Here is a 20,370-nt window from a genome sequence, read left to right on the forward strand (position 1 = left end):
AATCAATTGTGCCTCTATGCACCAGTTTAGTTATGTCTCCCTTTAACTGGAGCCTGTTTTTGAAACTAAAATGGTTTTCCTAATCATAATACAGAAAAGTGACTGCTCCACTCACAACCACCACCAGGTGGAGCAAGTATGCTCATTTTTTTTACATATCTTCACACTATTAAAGTACAGGCGATTAGTACATTCGTCTAAAGTCCTCTCTTTGCTATTTTAAGAGGCAATAATTTTTTTTAACCGGGTTAACACCGCAATTAAAATATGAAAGAGAATTGGTTCCGAAGAATACATTAAGCATTTGTGCATTAATGTCCTATGCCATTCATTCAGGTCATATATAGCATAGCTCCCTCAAACAGAATTATGCCAGTAATTACATTATTGCACATCAAAGACCACATGATTCTGTATTATTTCCTGTGTTACACTGCACAGTTTGGATTGCTAAAATTGATTTCAACTCTATCATCTGCCTTATTAATAAAACCTGACATTTATACATACTAGCAGAGGCTGCTGGATTGTGATTAGGAGTTTCCTATATTGATGTTGGACAATTTCTGATGCAAAGGGCATTAAAGCTGCACTGCATCACACAACCAGACCTGTAGTATTTTTAATTCTTTAGTGGTTTACAGTTCTGCGCACTGTGCAGCACGTGTTATATTTAAAGAGGGTAATATGAAAAATGTTAGCTTCTTGCATCACTAATGAAGTAGTATTCGGTAAAATAATGGGACTAAAGGCGGACAAGTCCCCTGGACCTGATGGCTTACATCCTAGGGTCTTAAAAAAATGGCTGCAGAGATAGTGGATGCATTGGTTGTAATCTACCAAAATTCCCTGGATTTCGGGGAGGTCCCAGCGGATTGGAAAACCGCAAATGTAATGCCCCTATTTAAAAAAGGAGGCAGACAAAAAGCAGGAAACTATAGACCAGTTAGCCTAACATCTGTCGTTGGGAAAATGCTGGAGTCCATTATTAAGGAAACAGTAGCGGGACATTTGGAAAAGCATGATTCAATCAAGCAGAGTCAGCATGGTTTTATGAAAGGAAAATCATGTTTGACAAATTTGCTGGAGTTCTTTGAGGATGTAACAAGCAGGGTGGATAAGGGGGAACCAGTGGATGTGGTGTATTTGGATTTCCAGAAGGCATTCGATAAGGTGCCACATAAAAGGTTACTGCACAAGATAAAAGTTCACGGGGTTGGGGGTAATATATTAGCATGGATACAGGATTGGCTAACTAACAGAAAACAGAGAGTCGGGATAAATGGGTCATTTTCAGGTTGGCAAACAGTAACTAGTGGGGTGCCGCAGGGATTAGTGCTGGGTCCTCAACTATTTACAATCTATATTAATGACTTGGATGAAGGGACCGAGTGTAATGTAGACAAGTTTGTTGATGATACAAAGATGGGTGGGAAAGCAAATTGTGAGGAGGACACAGATGGACTATAATGTGGGAAAATGTGAGGTTATCCACTTCCTTGCCTGCTCGCCATAATCCTTTACTCCCTTATTGCTCAAAAATCTGTCTATCTCCACCTTAAATATATTCAATGACCCAGCCTCCACAGCTCTCTGGGGCAGAGAATTTCATAGATTTACAACCCTCAGAGAACAAGTTCCTTCTCATCTCAGTTTTAAATGGGAGGCCCCTTATTCTGAGACTATGTCCCCTAGTTTTAGTTTCCCCTATGAGTGGAAATATCCTCTCTGCATCCACCTTGTCGAGCCCCACTAAAAATAGAAAAACAAATTATAATTTAAATGGAGAAAAATTATAAAGTGCTGCAGTACAGAGGGACCTGGGGGTCCTTGTGCATGAAACACAAAAAGTTAGTATGCAGGTAAAGCAAGTAATCAGGAAGACAAATGGAATGTTGGCCTTTATTGCAAGATAGAGTGTAAAAGCAGAGAAGTGCTGCTACAACTGTACAGGGTATTGGTGAGGCCACACCTGGAGTAAGTTGGGTCTATACACATTGGAGTTCAGAAGAATGAGAGGTGAACTTATTGAAACGTATAAGATAATGAGGGGGCTCGACAAGGTGGATATAGAGAGGATATTTCCACTCATAGGGAAACGAAAACTAGAGGACATAGTCTCAGAATTAGGGGCCGCCCATTTAAAACTGAGATGAGAAGGAATTTGTTCTCTGAGGGTTGTAAATCTATGGAATTCTCTGCCCCAGAGAGCTGTGAAGGCTGGGTCATTGAATATATTTAAGGTGGAGATAGACAGTTTTTTGAGCAATAAGGGAGTAAAGGGTTATGGGGAGCAGGGAAGTGGAGCTGAGTCCATAATCAGATCAGCCATGATCTTATTGAATGGCGGAGCAGGCTTGAGGGGCCGTATGGCCTACTCCTGCTCCTATTTCTTATGTTCTTATGTCCTACATAATGGTATGTGGAAAATGTTTAGGCCCTGTGGAAATTCTCATTTTATGGAGATTGGATGCCCAAACATAAGGAGGGAAATGGAAAACGTAATTTTTGCGTGAATAAGGCCCAATTTACCTCTATGTGCCTACTCAATCCATTACCATCCTGCCCATTTCAACCTCTCTCTAAATCTCATCTGGTTCCTGCTTTTATTCTCAAGAGTTGGACAACACCACTGGCAGGCAAGAATATTACTGCTTCCTCCAATCTGAAAGCAGATTATTTCTTATAAATTGGATGGGCCTGGTTTCCTGTATGGCCTACTCCTGCTCCTATTTCTTATGTTCTTATGTCCTACATAATGGTGGAGGAAAATGTTTAGTCCCTGTGGAAATTCTCATTTTATGGAGATTGGATGCCCAAACTCTCCATGAGAGTGAGAGCAAGAGCTAGATTTACAAGAGAAGTGAAACATTGGGAAAAATCTGGTGGGTAGGGGAGAGTAATGGGAGTATTATATTTGGAATAAATATTTGTAAAGTATAATTACTTCAACTATGGGGACTGTGGAATAGGGTTCACAACCCTACAGCTTTGTTCTGGAGTCTCCAATAGCAACTTGTATTTATATAGCGTCTTTAATGTAGTAAAACGTCCCAAGACGCTTGGGGGTGAGTGGTTGGAGATTCAATGGGTTGTCAACTATCAGCTTTCTCTCTCTTTCTGGCATTATAATCTGTTCCTTGAAAAAGAATGCAAAATATACGAGTTACTTTTTGTTCCTCATGCAATAAACCCAGGTATCAAACAAAATTTTAACACCACGCCACGTAAGGGGATATAAAGGCAGATGAGAGGTAGGTTTTGGGGAGCATCTTAAAGGAGGAAAGAGAGGTAGGGAGGCGGAGAGGCTTATGGAGGGAATTCGAGTTTAGGACCTCGGCAGCTGAGGCCACGGCCATCAATAGTGGAGCGCTTAAAATCAGGGATGCGCAAGAGGCCAGAATTGAAGGAGCACAGATAAGTCGGAGTACTGTAGGGCTGGATGAGGTTATAGAGATAAGGAGGGATGAGACCATAGACTGATTTAAAAACAACGATGAGAATTTTAAAATCGATGCGTTGCTTAACCAGGAGCCAATGTAGATCAGTGAGCACAGGGGTGATGGGTGAATGGGACTTGATGTGAGTTAGCCGAGCTGCCGCGCTTTGGATGATCTCAAGTTTACGGAGGGTGGAAAATGGGAGGCCAGCCAGGAGTGCGTTGGAACAGTCAAGTGTAAAGGTAACAAAGGCACGGATGAGGGTTTCAGCAGTAGATGAGCTGAGGCAGGGGTGGAGTCAGGTGAGGTTACGGAGGTGGAAATAGGTTGTCGTGGTGATGGATCAGAAGCTCATCTTGGGGTTAAATACAACACCAAGGTTGCCAACAGTCTGGTTCCGTCTCAAGCAGTTGCCAAGGAGGGGGCTGGAGTCCAGGAATTAAAGATTAACTTCCTAGACACTAGGAGAAAAATCATTGCGGCAATAAAAACATTTTTTTTCCATTTTCTCTGAACACTTCGATTTATTAGCGATAAAAATATCAGAGATGCGGGGGGGTGGGAGGGGGTCGTGAAATGTTGTTTGACTGGGCTGGGCAGTTGGAGGCGAAAGGTCATGTGATGAAACCTCCAAGAATATGTCCAACCAACGTTGGCAACTGTACTGCGGGATTAGAAAGTGAGAGAATAGATATTGCAGAGGAAGGGGCAACAAATAACCAGAGAATAAAGGAAACAGTCCAAGAGTAAGAAAATATAGGGAAAACATTCCTGCATACACGAGTTAAGAAAGCAAAGAAACTGACATAGCAGAAAAGGTCAACTCCTTGGTTGGCAGCTGCCGTCATTGTGGAAGTCCCATCATTGTTTCTACACTTTTTTTCTTGGTGCATTCACACTAGATCTGCAGGAAGTCGGAGTACTGTCTGGGTTAGACTCTGTGTTGTATTTTCCATATACTGTCATTACTCAAGCCATTCCCTTTTCATAAAACACTCAAGCTTTAGTCATAAGGTTGATGTCATCTTTATCCCTCAACTCTGTACCTCACAGCTCACTATAAACATTTGTTACTCTGAGCCTTCATCTTGGATGCTGGCTCAGGTTCTGGATTGCATAAGGGCTGGACTCCTTATTCAACCATATTTCCTTGTCCGCTTGTTCTTTCAGCTCTACTCTGTCTACCATCACAGCTGCCACTTCCGGGCTAAAGATATTGTTTGAGGTCCTGTACTGTCTGGTCAACCGTTGAAATGAAGCATCGGAGGAGGCATCATCCTCATCATCTGAAAGTTTGGTGTGCCCGTTTTCACTTTCTTGACTGTTTTCTGCCTCGCTACGGAGCTTCCTAATGTCTTGTCTCACCAGCACGTGAAATCCAAAAGCACAGAGGATGACTACTAAGCCAGAACACACTCCAGACACGAAGAATAGGGCCACTTTCTCTGGGAGACCTGAGATGAAACACATTAGGCAAAAATCAAACCAATCTGGAAACAGAATTGCCACCTATCTGGTTTTTGAATGGCCTTACAGACAAAGGTGGGGGTGGGGGTGGGGGGAACAATCAACCCGCTCCCTGGCGACGGGTCGGTCAATTCAATATTTTAATGAGGCTGCGTGCCTCACAGTTTACCTCCATTTAAAATTTTATGCTGGCCAGCTGTGTTTCCGGGCCTCAGGAAACCCGCCAGCTGAAGGGAGGCGAGGACTGTTGGATCCAGCAGATAAATGCCTTTCCAGCACTTCTGGTGGGCCAGGAAGGCTAGGAATTCTTCCTCCCGGCTCACCAAGCTAACCAGCTTCCCTTCCCCTACCCCCACGATCGGTTGTAACCACCCACACCGCAATTCGATCCTCCCTCCCGGGCCATGATCTCCCCACCGTCCCGTCTTTTCAATCCCTCCCTCTCACTTCTGCGCTCCCCGGCTATATCATCCAATCACCCTATCAACCCTTCCAATCTTCCCTCGACACTTTTGATCTCTCCTCCGACCCTTCCGATTTCCCCTCGACATTCCCACCCGGCCTCCAATGAACACCCCCGGCCCTCTCCGGCCTCTCCTCTCCCGGCCTTTCCAATTCCTCCCTCCCTCCTCTCCGCTCCGCTCCCTGGCTGCGGCCTACCCACCTGACAGCCAGCCAGCCTATCAAACCAGCTGGCTATGGCCGGGAAATGGAGACAAAAATGTTAATCGGGTCCTGACGTTAAATCTGGCAGCGCCTGCAGGAAACCTGTTCTTCCAGGTTTTCCAAACGACAATTTGCCTCTCCCCACCTGCCCGTAAATATCGGGGCCCAAAAGTCAGTACATTTTTTCACATACAATGTAGAGATGTTAGTTATTAAGTTTTTGAATTCATTTGCCTCAACAGCAAAGAAAACATCAAACATCAAATCAGGATCCCAACCACTGCCCCACCTCTATCCTGCTCTTTGTCCAGTTTGGGTTTTGGCCAAACATGACAGCATTACTTGGAAAGGGTGAACCACAAAACTGTCATTTTCAATTATTATTACCATATCCCTGGTCTGTTACTGAGATCTTGGGAGTGGGGATTTAAATAATACAGTAAGTCTTGGAACTAGCCAAAAAAGACCGACCCATTCAAATTAAAATCAAGTTAGTTGCTTCAAATATTACCCTTTTTATATAGAGAAAAATTTCTATGCACCTTTATTGAGGCAGTGTTAAAACAATTGGGATTGCTGTCAATAACTGGGAATAATAGAACAAAGTACAAGTGAAAATAAGAGGAATGTTAGCAAATTAATGGAAAATGGGACATTCTCAAAATGCTGACAAATGATACCACTTATGTATTTAGTCTTTTTCATTTTAAAGCATGATTAGAGGCACATTGGCAGTGCAGAGAAACATACCCCTAATGTGGGCAAGAGTGGCCAGGGAACTGCTAACAATCACGACATCTTTGGCGTAAAGCATGGACATTCTTGGGCCATTATACCAGCCACCTGCAGCAAATAAGTACAAACTAACTGAGAGTGCTTTCAAAACTGACCATCTCTACTGTTCAGTACTGTACTGTACAATGGGTTCTATAGAGTGTCTCAACCAATTTTAGGCTGAAATTACAGAAAATAATATGCATGGACTTGGAATTATGCTCTGCAAATATTAGGTTACCACGTTTGCATACAATGTGAAATAGGTTAAAATAAATAGATTAATTTGTCCTTTAACATAGCAAACAAATGAATTGTATATGGACATTATAAGTATTTGTGCCCTCAAGATCACAGGGTATTTTCTATGTTTCTATAGCAGGAATGGGGTACTGAAGTTGAATGTTCAGCCATGAACTCATTGAATGGCGGTGCAGGCTCGAAGGGCCGAATGGCCTACTCCTGCACCTATTTTCTATGTTTCTATGTAATTTTGAAAAAAATATTTTTTATAGAATTGGGACTTCATTTCCAATTACTGCAGATCTCATCATTATATATTTAATTTGTTGTGTTTCTCTGGAACAAGCTCACTTTCAAACTTTCCCAATAGACGTTATTGTTTGACAGTTATAAAAAGAAAGATTTTTATAAAATGAGAAGAATTTCTATAGTGCCTTTCATAACCACCGGACGTCTCAAAGCGATTTACAGCCAATGAAGTACTTTTGGAGTGTAGTCCCTGTTATAATGTTATATTTGTAATCACCTATTACATTTGTTCTTATGGTCATTCTTGACTAACTTAAAGAGTGTCTATTTTGGTCTTTATTTTATTTTTGTGTCCCCTCTTCTCCTGAATGTGCTGCTTCTGCCTGGGGCCATCATCACCAGGGGTGGTCCCTCGGACAAAGATGATTTGCTTCTACATGAGTTCACAAATGTTTCAATGAAGAACCTAATGTTCCAGTCTTGAACTCCAACGGAAGTGGTGGAAGATGCCTGTGTGTGGATTTTTTAAGGTGTGGTGACCGTTGCACATCAGCATGGTCCAGCTAGAGATGGGCATTAGCTGCTCTCCAGCATCTCGCCCAGTGCTCATTCTTCAGTGGATGTTCACTGTAAAAATGCCAGCTGCTGAAATTATCTGTACATAATTTGCTCCACTTCTTACTGGGATACGGTATACAAACACCAACATCCCTACAGTTCTCTGCTCAATTGGCCAGCCTCTATGGGATCCTAGAGACAATGAGTACTGTAAACCTGAAAGGAAAAGCATTGCAGTTGTGCTTAATCCCTACAGATGGTCACTTTGGAGCAGTGATCATTGGACAGCAATCTGGTCTGAGAACCTTGACCAAATCTTTCTCTCAAAGTACAGGGACACAGAGGTCAATTGGAGCATCCTTACTGTTGCCTTGAGTAAGAGCAGTTAACTGGGAAGACGAACTTGGGACCTTTGGATCAGTGAAGGGAATTTTAACTTCTATTGCCAGGCAAAAATTGTTTTTCCTTTGGGGAAAAAAACCAGAAAAGGTGCAAAACAGGCTGCTGATTCACTATCGCCCACTTCTCACCCCACAAAAGTTAAACTGGCACCCTGTACAGCTCAAATACAACTGGCTTTCAGCAACTATCAATGGTATTTGATGCAATTTTTTAAAATTCCCTCTGCTTTGGAGACGACCAATGACTTGTGACACAAACTGTTTGTTGTTAGATGAACTCTTCAAAGTGTAACAAAACTATTGAAAAATATTATGTAGAACCGATATTTTATCAGTAACTAAATAAGCTGTAAAGCATTTATTTTATTCAGTTGCATAAACAAAGACAAATGTTAGAATTTGTACCGTGAGTATAATCCGATATTAAGAAGGGCTTTACTGCCCCTGGACCAGCCTCTTCAAACAGTCTTTTTGGAACTGAAATTTAAAAATACAAATGATTATAGTTATTAATGATTTTTAAAATCTGTTTTACTAATATTATTGATCAGTCTGTGATTTTCTTACCACAGGTGTATGAGACTTTGAGCTGTTTGCGAACTCCAGGGAAACAGGGATCACCAAAACTCAAAACACTGGCAACGATCGAACAATTAGGTTTGCTGTGGCACCGCGATGACATTTGTCTCAGAGCCGTTGGTGATAAGCACTCTGAAAGGAATGGAAGTTATTCAAAGCATTGCACCATCTATTTTTTCCCCAATTTCTCATCTCCACTCCTCTCCTGTTCTCTTCCCAGGGCATTCTACACGAGCCAATCAGAGTTACCCAAAACAACTATTCTACATGTGTGAATCTTAGACAGTAAATATTGGCAGCCCATTGCACTGCGAGGTGAGGGAAGATTATAACCAATTCTGAAGCCATCAGTGACATTTTTGTATCGTTTTACTATAGATATTGGTTGTAATCTACCAAAATTCCCTGGATTCTGGGGAGGTCCCAACGGATTGGAAAACCGCAAATGTAAAGCCCCTATTTAAAAAAAGACTCTGACAAAAAGCAGGAAACTATAGACCAGTTAGCCTAACATCTTTCATTGGGAAAATGCTGAAGTCCATTATTAAGGAAGCAGTAACAGGACATTTGGAAAAACATAATTCAATCAAGCAGAGTCAGCATGGTTTTATGAAAGGGAAATCATGTTTGACAAATTTGCTGGAGTTCTTTGAGAATGTAACGTGCAGGGTGGATCAGTGGATGCGGTGTATTTGGATTTTCAGAACACGTTCGATAAGGTGCCACATAAAAGGTGTTAAGTATCGAATAACTCCACGAGGCTAAGTACGGTGAGCTAGTTCAGGCAAGACCTTACTCCAGTTTATTTATTCTCAAAGTGAGGATTCAACATGATTGCCAACATTATATACACAGCTTGCACGTGTCTGCCAGTGACCATTAGGACTCCGACAGTCGCGCCCTCCGGTGGCAGGTAAAACCCAGTTAACATACATTCCCTCCTAATCATTCCCTCCTAAAGTCCTTGGTACAGGTTGTATTTACAAGTTGAGATGGTCCGGGGCCTTCCGCTCCCTGGTTGATCTTCTCAGTTCGAACCCAAGCTTGGGTGAGTTAGTAGGACCATTGCTGCATTGCGGAGCAGTCGGTCTGACAGGACTGTCGGGGATGGTAGGTTCGTCTGTGAATGACACAAGGGGCAACTGATGGTTGGATGTGTGTTGGTTGGTCGATGATGATGTCATCTTCAATTTGTTCTGGGTTGTCTGTGAATCACAGTTTGGTTGGGTCGATGTGCCTCTTGCACATTTGGCCATTTAACAGTTTGACTACAAACACCCTGTTCCCCTCCTTGGCCAAAACCGTGCCATCAACCCACTTTGGACCACGACCATAATTCAGGACAAACACAGGGTCATGAACAGCAATGTCACGTGATACGGCCGCGTGATCGTGGTACCATTGCTGCCGTTGCCTTCTGGTTTCAACGTGATCATTGAGATCCTGCCCATTGAGGGAGAGCCTGGTTTTGAGGCCTCTCTTCATTAACAGCTCGGCAGGAGGGACCCCGGTGAGCGAGTGGGGTCTCGTCCGGTAACTGAGCAGAATGTGGGACAAGCGGGTCTGTGGGGAGCCGTGAGTCACGTGTTTTAGGTTCTGCTTAATGGACAACCCACTCCGCTTGACCGTTAGACGCGGGTTTGAAAGGGGCAAGCCTGACATGCTTGATGCCATTACGGGTCATAAACTCATGGAACTCTGAACTGGTGAAACATGGTCCATTGTCGCTGACAAGGACATTGGGCAGGCCATGGGTGGCGAACATGGCCCGGAAGCTTTCAATGGTGGCTGTGGACGTGCTGGATGACATGATTATGCATTCAATCCAGTTGGAGTAAGCGTCCACTACCACTAAAAACATTTTGCTGAGAAAGGGGGCGGTAAATTCAATGTGGATCCTTGACCACGGTTTGGATGGCCATGACCACAGACTCAGCGGAGCCTCCACAGAGGAGTCCGGGGTGCGTGGTGAGGCCTGTAAAGGCGGAGCTTGTGCAGCTCCAGCCAGGAGAAAAAGCAAAAAAGAAGTAGAAAGGAATCAAAAGGTGACATCACAGCCAAAGCGGTAAGTGATTGGCTGGTGATTGGTGAGTAGCCTTTCTTTTTCTTTTTTCATATCAGTAAGTAAGCCGTTAACATTGTTGTCGCCAAATTAAGCATATCTAAGGGTTAAGTCATGGCAGGAGAGCTCGGTCACGTGATATGCTCCTGTACCATGTGGAAACTCAGGGACACTTCCGGTGTCCCTGACGACTACGTGTGCAGGAAGTGTATCCGCCTCCAGCTCCTGACGGTCCGCGTTGCGGAATTGGAGCTGAGGATGGATTCACTCTGGAGCATCCACGATGCTGAGAATGACGTGAATAGCACATGTAGCGAGTTGGTCTTACCGCAGGTGAAGGGTCCACAGCCAGCTAGGGAATGGAAGACCAGCAGGAAGAGCAGTGCAAGGAAGGTAGTGCAGGGGTCCCCTGCGGTCATCCTCCTGCAAAACAGATACACCGCTTTGAGTACTGTTGAGGGGGATGACTCATCAGGGGAGGTCAGCAGCAGCCAAGTTCATGGCACCGTGGCTGGCTCTGTTGCACAGGAGGGCAGGAAAAAGAGTGGGAGAGCGATAGTGATAGGGGATTCAATTGTAAGGGGAATAGATAGGCGTTTCTGCGGCCGCAACCGAGACTCCAGGATGGTATGTTGCCTCCCTGGTGCAAGGGTCAAGGATGTCTCGGAGCAGGTGCAGGACATTCTAAAAAGGGAGGGTGAACAGCCAATTGTCATGGTGCACATTGGTACCAACGACATAGGTTTAAAAAAAAAAGGGATGAGGTCCTACGAGATGAATTTAAGGAGCTAGGAGCTAAATTAAAAAGTAGGACCTCAAAAGTAGAAATCTCGGGATTGCTACCAGTGCCACGTGCTAGTCAGAGTAGGAATTGCAGGATAGCTCAGATGAATACGTGGCTTGAGCAGTGGTGCAGCAGGGAGGGATTCAAATTTCTGGGGCATTGGAACCGGTTCTGGGGGAGGTGGGACCAGTACAAACCAGACGGTCTGCACCTGGGCAGGACCGGAACCAATTTCCCAGGGGGAGTGTTTGCTCGTGCTGTTGGGGAGGAGTTAAACTAATATGGCAGGGAAATGGGAACCAATGCAGGGAGACAGAGGGAAACAAAATGGAGACAGAAGCAAAAGACAGAAAGGAGATAAGTAAAAGTGGAGGGCAGAGAAACCCAAAGCAAAGAACAAAAAGGGCCACTGTACAGCAAAATTCTAAAGGGTCAAAGTGTAATAAAAAGGCAAGCCTGAAAGCTCGGTGCCTCAATGCGAGGAGTATTCGGAACACAGGAGAGGGCTCTGAGCTAGTTAGAGTGGGGGAGAGCTCAGATGAACAGGACCCCAAGAAAGAATGCAAAAGGCAGGAGGCAACAGAGCAGAGTAGCACTGGGGTAAGTGTAAACCACAAGGTGATAGGAAGGGACAATATGTATGAATATAAAGGGGCTGCAGGAGGGGTCAAAACTAAAAATCATGGTTTAAAAGCTAGTATTAAAACACTTTACCTAAACGCCTGCAGCATTCGAAATAAAGTAAATGAGTTGACGGCACAAATCATTACAAATGGGTATGATTTGGTGGCCATTACAGAAACATGGTTGCAGGGTGGCCAAGACTGGGAATTAAACATACAGGGGTATCTGACAATTCGGAAGGATAGACAAGAAGGGAAAGGAGATGGGGTAGCTCTGTTAATAAAGGATGATATCAGGGCAGTTGTGAGAGATGATATTGGCTCTAATGAACAAAATGTTGAATCATTGTGGGTGGAGATTAGAGATAGTAAGGGGAAAAAGTCACTGGTGGGCGTAGTTTATAGGCCCCCAAATAATAACTTCACGGTGGGGCGGACAATAATCAAGGGAATAATGGAGGCATCTGAAAAAGGAATGGCAGTAATCATGGGGGATTTTAACCTCCATGTCGATTAGTCAAATCAAATCGCACGGGGTAGCCTGGAGGAGGAATTCATAGAATGCATACGGCATTGTTTCTTAGAACAGTATGTTACAGAACCTACAAGGGAGCAAGCTATCTTAGATCTGGTCCTGTGTAATGAGACAGGAATAATAAACGATCTCCTAGTAAAAGATCCTCTCGGAATGAGTGATCACAGTATGGTTGAATTTGTAATACAGATTGAGGGTGAGGAAGTTGTGTCAGAAACGAGCGTACTATGCTTAAACAAAGGGGACTACAGTGGAATGAGGGCAGAGTTGGCTAAATAGACTGGAAACACAGACTAAATGGTGGCACAATTGAGGATCAGTGGCGGACTTTTAAGGAGCTCTTTCATAGTGCTCAACAAAAATATATTCCAGTGAAAAAGAAGGGCGGTAAGAGAAGGGATAACCAGCCGTGAATAACCAAGGAAATAAAGGAGAGTATCAAATTAAAAACCAATGCGTATAAGATGGCCAAGGTTAGTGGAAAACTAGAAGATTGGGAAAATTTTAAACGACAGCAAAGAATGACTAAGAAAGCAATAAAGAAAGGAAAGATAGATTACGAATGTAAACTTGCGCAAAACATAAAAACAGATAGTAAAAGCTTTTACCGATATATAAAACGGAAGAGTGACTAAAGTAAATGTTGGTCCCTTAGAAGATAAGAAGGGGGATTTAATAATGGGAAATGTGGAAATGGCTGAGACATTAAACAATTATTTTGCTTCGGTCTTCACAGTGGAAGACACAAAAACCATGCCAAAAATTGCTGGTCACGGGAATGTGGGAAGGGAGGACCTTGAGACAATCAATATCACTAGGGGAGGTAGTGCTGGACAGGCTAATGGAACTCAAGGTAGACAAGTCCCCTGGTCCTGATGAAATGCATCCCAGGGTATTAAAAGAGATGGCGGAAGTTATAGCAGATGCATTCGTTATAATCTACCAAAATTCTCTGGACTCTGGGGAGGTACCAGCGGATTGGAAAGCAGCTAATGTAACGCCTCTGTTTAAAAAAGGGGGCAGACAAAAGGCAGGTAACTATAGGCCGGTTAGTTTAACATCAGTAGTGGGAAAAATGCTTGAAGCTATCATTAAGGAAGAAATAGCGGGACATCTAGATAGGAATAATGCAATCAAGCAGACGCAACATGGATTCATGAAGGAGAAATCATGTTTAACTAATTTACTGGAATTCTTTGAGGATATAACAAGCATGGCGGATAGAGGTGTACTGATGGATGTGGTGTATTTAGATTTCCAAAAGGCATTCGATAAGGTGCCACACAAAAGGTTACTGCAGAAGATAAAGGTATGCGGAGTCAGAGGAAATGTATTAGCATGGATCGAGAATTGGCTGGCTAACAGAAAGCAGAGAGTCGGGATAAATGTGTCCTTTTCGGGTTGGAAATCGGTGGTTAGTGGTGTGCCACAGGAATCGGTGCTGGGACCACAACTGTTTACAATATACATAGATGACCTGGAAGAGGGGACAGAGTGTAGTGTAACAAAATTTGCAGATGACACAAAGATTAGTGGGAAAGTGGGTTGTGTGGAGGACACAGAGAGGCTGCAAAGAGATTTAGATAGGTTAAGCGAATGGGCTAAGGTTTGGCAGATGGAATACAATGTCGGAAAATGTGAGGTCATCCACCTTGGAAAAAAAAACAGTAAAAGGGAATATTATTTGAATGGGGAGAAATTACAACATGCTGCAGTGCAGAGGGACCTGGGAGTCCTTGTGCATGAATCCCAAAAAGTTAGTTTGCAGGTGCAGCAGGTAATCAGGAAGGCGAATGGAATGTTGGCCTTCATTGCGAGAGGGATGGAGTACAAAAGCAGGGAGGTCCTGCTGCAACTGTACAGGATATGGGTGAGGCCGCACCTGGAGTACTGCGTGCAGTTTTGGTCACCTTACTTAAGGAAGGATATACTAGCTTTGGAGGGGGTACAGAGACGATTCACTAGGCTGATTCCGGAGATGAGGGGATTACCTTATGATGATAGATTGAGTAGACTGGGTCTTTACTCGTTGGAGTTCAGAAGGATGAGGGGTGATCTTATAGAAACATTTAAAATAATGAAAGGGATAGACAAGATAGAGGCAGAGAGGTTGTTTCCACTGGCCGGGGAGACTAGAACTAGGGGGCACAGCCTCAAAATACGGGGGAGCCAATTTAAAACCGAGTTGAAAAGGAATTTCTTCTCCCAGAGGGTTGTGAATCTGTGGAATTCTCTGCCCAAGGAAGCAGTTAAGGCTAGCTCATTGAATGTATTCAAGTCACAGATAGATAGATTTTTAACCAATAAGGGAATTAAGGGTTATGGGGAGCGGGCGGGTAAGTGGAGCTGAGTCCACGGCCAGATCAGCCATGATCTTTTTGAATGGTGGAACAGGCTCGAGGGGCTAGATGGCCTACTCCTGTTCCAAATTCTTATGTTCTTATGTTGCACTGATGCATGCATGACTCCAATTCTGAGTCAATGCTGGGCCACCAAACGTGAGACCTGGCAATTGGCTTCATCATGAAAATGCCTGGGTGGGTACTGTGGCATAACAACACGATTACCCCATAACAGACAATCAGATTGAATAGACAATTCATCTTTGCGGCGGCTATAAGGCTTAATTTCATCCTGCATTTCCCTGGGAATGCAGACCAATTTCCATTTCGGGGACACATTTTTACGTTTGACAGTACAGGATCCTGGCTGGTCCAGGTTCTAATTTGACAAGCTGTGACGGGTGACTCCTCGCTCTTGAAGGCGTCCATGACCAGCAACAAGTCTGCGGGCTGCGGCATTTCCACCCCGGTTGTGGGCAATGGTAGCTGGCTAAGTGCATCAGCACAGTTTTCAGTGCCTGGTCTGTGGCGGATGACATAATCATAAGCGGATAATGTCAGTGCCCATCTTTGGATGCAGGACGAGGCATTGGTGTTTATACCTTTGCTCTCAGAAAATAATGAACTGAGCGGCTTGTGGTCTGTTTCAAGCTCAACCGAAGCCCAAACAGGTATTGGTGCATTTTCCTAACCCCATATACACATGCTAAAGTCTCTCTCTCTCTCCCATACTATAGGCTCTTTCAGCCTTAGAACATAAGAATTAGGAACAGGAATAGGCCATCTAGCCTCTCAAGCCTGCTCCGTTAGACAGACTTCTGGATGTGTATATGTAACTGGTTGGAGTTTGCCTGATACATTGGCTTGCTGGAGCACAAACCGACCCCATATGATGAGGTGTCGAAGGCCAGCACTTAAGGGTCAAGATTCAACATGACTGCCAACATTATATACACGGCTTACATGTGTCTGCCAGTGACCATTAGGACTCCGACAGTCGCGCCCTCCGGTGGCAGGTAAAACCCAGTTAACATACATAACAAAAGGTTACTGCACAAGATAAAAGTTCAAGGGATTGGGGATAATATATTAACATGAATAGAGGATTGGCTAACTATCAAAAAACAGAGAGTCGGGATAAACGGGTCATATTCCGGTTGGCAAACAGTAACTAGTGGGGTGCCACAGGGATCGGTGCTGGGGCCTCAACTATTTACAATCTATATTAATGACTTGGATGAAGGGACCGAGAGTAATGTAGCCAAGTTTGCTGATGATACAAAGATGGGTGGGAAACAAAACTGAGGAGGACACAAAAAATCTGCAAAGGGATATAGACAGGTTAAATGAGTGGGCAAATATTTGGCAGATGGAGTACAATATGGGAAAATGTGAGGTTATCCACTTTAGCAGAAAAAATATAAAAGCAAATTATGATTTAAATTGAGAAATATTGCAAAGTGCTGCAATACAGAGGGACCTGGGATCCTTGTGCGTGAAACACAAAAATTAGTATGCAGGTACAGCAAGTAATCAGGAAGACAAATGGAATGTTGGCCTTTATTCAAAGGGGGATAGAGTATAAAAGCAGAGAAGTCCTGCTTTAACTGTACAGGTTATTGGTGAGGCCACACCTGGAGTACTGCATCCAGTTTTGGTCTCCGTATTTAAGGAAGGATACACTTGCATTGGAGGATGATCAGAGAAGGTTCAATCGGTTGATTCCGGGGATGAGGGGGTTGATTTATGAAAATAGGTTGAGTAGGTTGGGCCTATACACATTGGAGTTCAGAAGAATGAAAGGTGATCTTATCGAAACATACAAGATAATGAAGGGGCTCGACAAGGTGGATGCAGAAAGGATAGTTCCACTCATAGGGGAAACTAAAAATAGGAGCCATCATGTCAGAATAAGGGGACGCCATTTAAAATGAGATGAGGAGGAATTTCTTCACTGAGGGTTGTAAATCTGTGGAATTCTCTGCCCCAGAGAGCTGCGGAGGCTGGGTCATTGAACATATTTAAGGTGGAGATAGACAGATTTTTGAACAATAAAGGGTTATGGGGAGCGGGCAGGGAAGTGGAACTGAGTCCATGATCAGATCAGCCATGATCTTATTAAGTGGTGGAGCAGGCTCGAGGGATCAAATGGCCTACTCCTGCTCCTATTTCTTATGTTCTTATATTTTTGTCTTCACTGTTTCAAATGACTCTCATAAATGAACCCTCACTTCCTGTGTTCTTAAGAGTATTTATGTTTACCCTGGTATCTTGGTAGATTTGATAGCTTGCCTCGGGTAACAAGAAGAAAACCATTCTCTAGTTTACGTTAGTTACTGATTGTATCCCAATGCCTTAGCTATAACTCTTCGGAAGTCTAACATGCTTTTGAAAGCTTCAGATGACATTCATTGATTTGAAAAGTACAGGCTAATAAGCACCACTGAAACATTTATCAGGGCATTGTAAATTTACACAATCCTCTGCTGAATTGAAAAGGAGCTGCTAATCATACACATATCTGAACAACTCAAACAGCATGTTTGTGTTTGAATTATGTGGCTTGCTTTCTTCCTCAAGCGAACCACCGAGAGATGACTGCTTCACCACTGAAACATTGTATTGATTTATGCTTGACCATGATTTCTGTGAGGGAAGCTAATTTTTTAATTCCTTGTGTACTGTGACTGAATAAAAAGAATCAATATCAAACTAAAATAAAGACAAAAATGCTTCAATTTTGTTGCACCATCGTCAACCAACATCCACACATGAGCACTTTGCAGCATGGGTCAGTGGATAATCATCAGGAACAAGACTCCTGGTTACCATTGTTGCTATTCCCTCACCACACAGCACTGCCCCCCAGTCATCAAGATCCACAGCACGGCCCTGGAACGTGGACCACTTCCCATACCTCGGGAGTCTCTTATCAACAAGAGCAGACATTGACGACGAGATTCAACACCGCCTCCAGTGCACCAGTGTAACCTTCGGCCGCCTGAGGAAAAGAGTGTTCGAAGACCAGGCCCTCAAATCCACCACCAAGCTCATGGTCTACAGGGCTGTAGTGATACCTGCCCTCATGTATGGCTCAGAGACATGGACCATGTACAGTAAACACCTCAAGTCACTGGAGAAATACCACCAACGATGTCTGTCCCTGGGAGGACAGACGCACCAACATTAGCGTCCTCGACCAGGCCAACATCCCCAGCATTGAAGCATTGACCACACTTGATCAGCTCCGCTGGGCAGGTCTCATAATCTGTATGCTAGACACGAGACTCCCAAAGCAAGCGCTCTACTCGGAACTCCTTCATGGCAAATGAGCCAAATGTGGGCAGAGGAAACGTTACAAGGACACCCTCAAAGCCTCCCTGATAAAGTGCAACATCCCCACTGACATCTGGGAGTCCTTGGCCAAAGACCGCCCTAAGTGGAGGAAGTGCATCCGGGAGGGCGCTAAGCACCTCAAGTCTCATCACCGAGAGCATGCAGAAACCAAGCGCAGGCAGCGGAAAGAGCGTGCGGCAAACCAGTCCCACCCACCCCTTCCCTCAACGCCTATCTGACCCACCCGTGACGGAGAATGTGGTTCTCATATTGGACTGTTCAGCCACCTAAAAACTCATGTTAAGAGTGGAAGCAAGTCTTCCTCGATTCCGAGGGACTGCCTATGATGATGATGATGATTCCTTAGCTTGGGGTATTGAGGCTATTGTAGCACTAATACTGTCATCCTGTCTCAGATTAACTAATTCAGCATGGACTTTTCAGCCTTGAAAAGACTCATTTTAGAGGGACCTCCAAGATATTTCTAAGATATAAAACAGTATAAAAAAGGTACATCCAGAACAATACTTCAAATTAAAACATGACAGCAGGACAAAGGAACACAGCTTCAAACTAACAAAAGGCAAACTTAGGGCTGATTTCAGGATGCTTTTTACAGAGTGATGAACACTTCAAATAGACTAGGTGGGGTATTGGAGGCAAACATTTAAAAAATGGCTCTAAGCTCTGACTGAAGGGGGTACATGTGCTTTCTGGATGGACGGATGGAATGGCTTCCTTTGTCTAGATCAATCTTGTGATACAGAATTAGCAGACTATCTCACTGACAATGATAAATTCCAAACAGTTCTCTCATTTTCACAGAAAACTGTCCTAATGCACACATGCCAAGCCTTTTACACTTTTTAAATTACTGCAATATATCACCATTTATCAATGAAACACCCTCCCCTTAATTTAGTATCTGTTTCATTCTCCTGATTTCTGAGCAATAGCTGTGATATGAGACAATAAAAGAATCGCAAACTGCGTAAAAAGAAACCCTGTGTAATTACTGGTAAGGGTTTAAAAACAGTTGCCAGTTGATAACGACAGTGAACTCCCCAATGGCTCAGTGAGTAAATACATCACCTGGTGTATCACTGAGGTACATGGACCAGAAGGGTTCCAGGTCTCAGCGTCCAGTCTGTGCTGAGATAACTGATCTCAGCAAGGGTGGTAATAGGGCGAAGGAGAGGGGAAAACACATGGGTTCTTGCTCCTGATGATTATTCAGTAACCTTTGCTAGAAAGTGCTTGTGTGACAACAGGATTGAACTAACAACTAAAACACTGCAGATGCTGGAAATCTGAACCAATAACAGAAAGTGCTGGAAACACTCAGCAAATTTGGAAGCCCTGGCTTTAGACTCACCGATATCTGGAGTAGTGCTGTTCACTGAGGGGCATTCCATATTCCCATGGAGCTCTCGTCCAAAACTTGCAGCATAAATGACAAGGATGGTTTGGTTCTTACACTGGAGTCGTAGTTTCTCATTCTCACACGCAAGTTTGCTTTTGTGGCTATCTGTAATATAAACACTTTAAAGTTAGCACAATAATATTATAGATTCTAACATGTTCTGTAAGCAATCTAATTTCATTTTCATTACAGGGTTGGTGGGAATCTGACTGACAAATGCCTTGAAATAATTTTGTGAATCTTGAAACAGCTGCATTGCCAACTGGATAATAATTCAGCAGATGCATCTTCAAATTTTCTTTAAGAAATGATTTTCCCCAAATAAATGGGGAACATATGGAATGGAATCTAAGTTAATGAGTTGTTGAGTTGAATAATTCCTTCCAAAGGGAGCAGCATTGAATATCTGGCTGGGAACAGCATTGAAGGATATAGACCGAAATGGTCAAATACTCCATAGGACAGAATGATTCTTTTGCTTAGGTTGGGGGAGAAATATTGTCTGTTAACAGTAACATACAGCATTGAATAGTGAGAATATATGAAGGAATAGTCTAGCCAATATTTATCCCGCAATCCGTGATACTGACCAGAAAATGTTTTAGTGATCACATTGCTGTTTGTGGGAGAAAATTGGCTGCTGCATTTCCTACATTACAACAGTGACTACACTCTGAATGAATTTCATTGGTTATACAACACTTTGGGACATCCAGTGTTCATGAAATGTGCTATATAAATGCAAGTCTTTCTTTAATTTTGTCTGATACGTTTGGAAATCAAGGAATATCTATACGGCACAGTTCCTCAAGAGATTAAGTGAGTGAGGTCGATTCCAGGAGAGGGTAGATTTTGGATAGTCTTCAAACAAGAAATTAGGGATGCGTG

General features: G+C 43.5%; 1 protein-coding gene across 1 annotated transcript in view; it reads right to left on the bottom strand.

Moving 5' to 3' along the window:
- Nucleotides 1–4,141: 4,141 nt before the first annotated feature.
- LOC139265079 (protein eva-1 homolog C) overlaps nucleotides 4,142–20,370 on the bottom strand; it is a 32,326-nt gene continuing 16,097 nt past the window's right edge. The window contains exons 4-8 of the mRNA XM_070881969.1: nucleotides 19,435–19,587; nucleotides 8,366–8,509; nucleotides 8,204–8,275; nucleotides 6,324–6,416; nucleotides 4,142–4,894 (exon numbers count right to left, since the gene is read on the bottom strand). Coding sequence (XP_070738070.1) covers nucleotides 4,524–4,894; nucleotides 6,324–6,416; nucleotides 8,204–8,275; nucleotides 8,366–8,509; nucleotides 19,435–19,587 — 833 coding nt within the window. The 3' untranslated portion in view covers nucleotides 4,142–4,523. The remainder of the gene's footprint in view (nucleotides 4,895–6,323; nucleotides 6,417–8,203; nucleotides 8,276–8,365; nucleotides 8,510–19,434; nucleotides 19,588–20,370) is intronic.

This window comes from Pristiophorus japonicus, chromosome 6, assembly GCF_044704955.1.
Source record: "Pristiophorus japonicus isolate sPriJap1 chromosome 6, sPriJap1.hap1, whole genome shotgun sequence".
Lineage (NCBI taxonomy): Eukaryota > Metazoa > Chordata > Chondrichthyes > Pristiophoridae > Pristiophorus > Pristiophorus japonicus.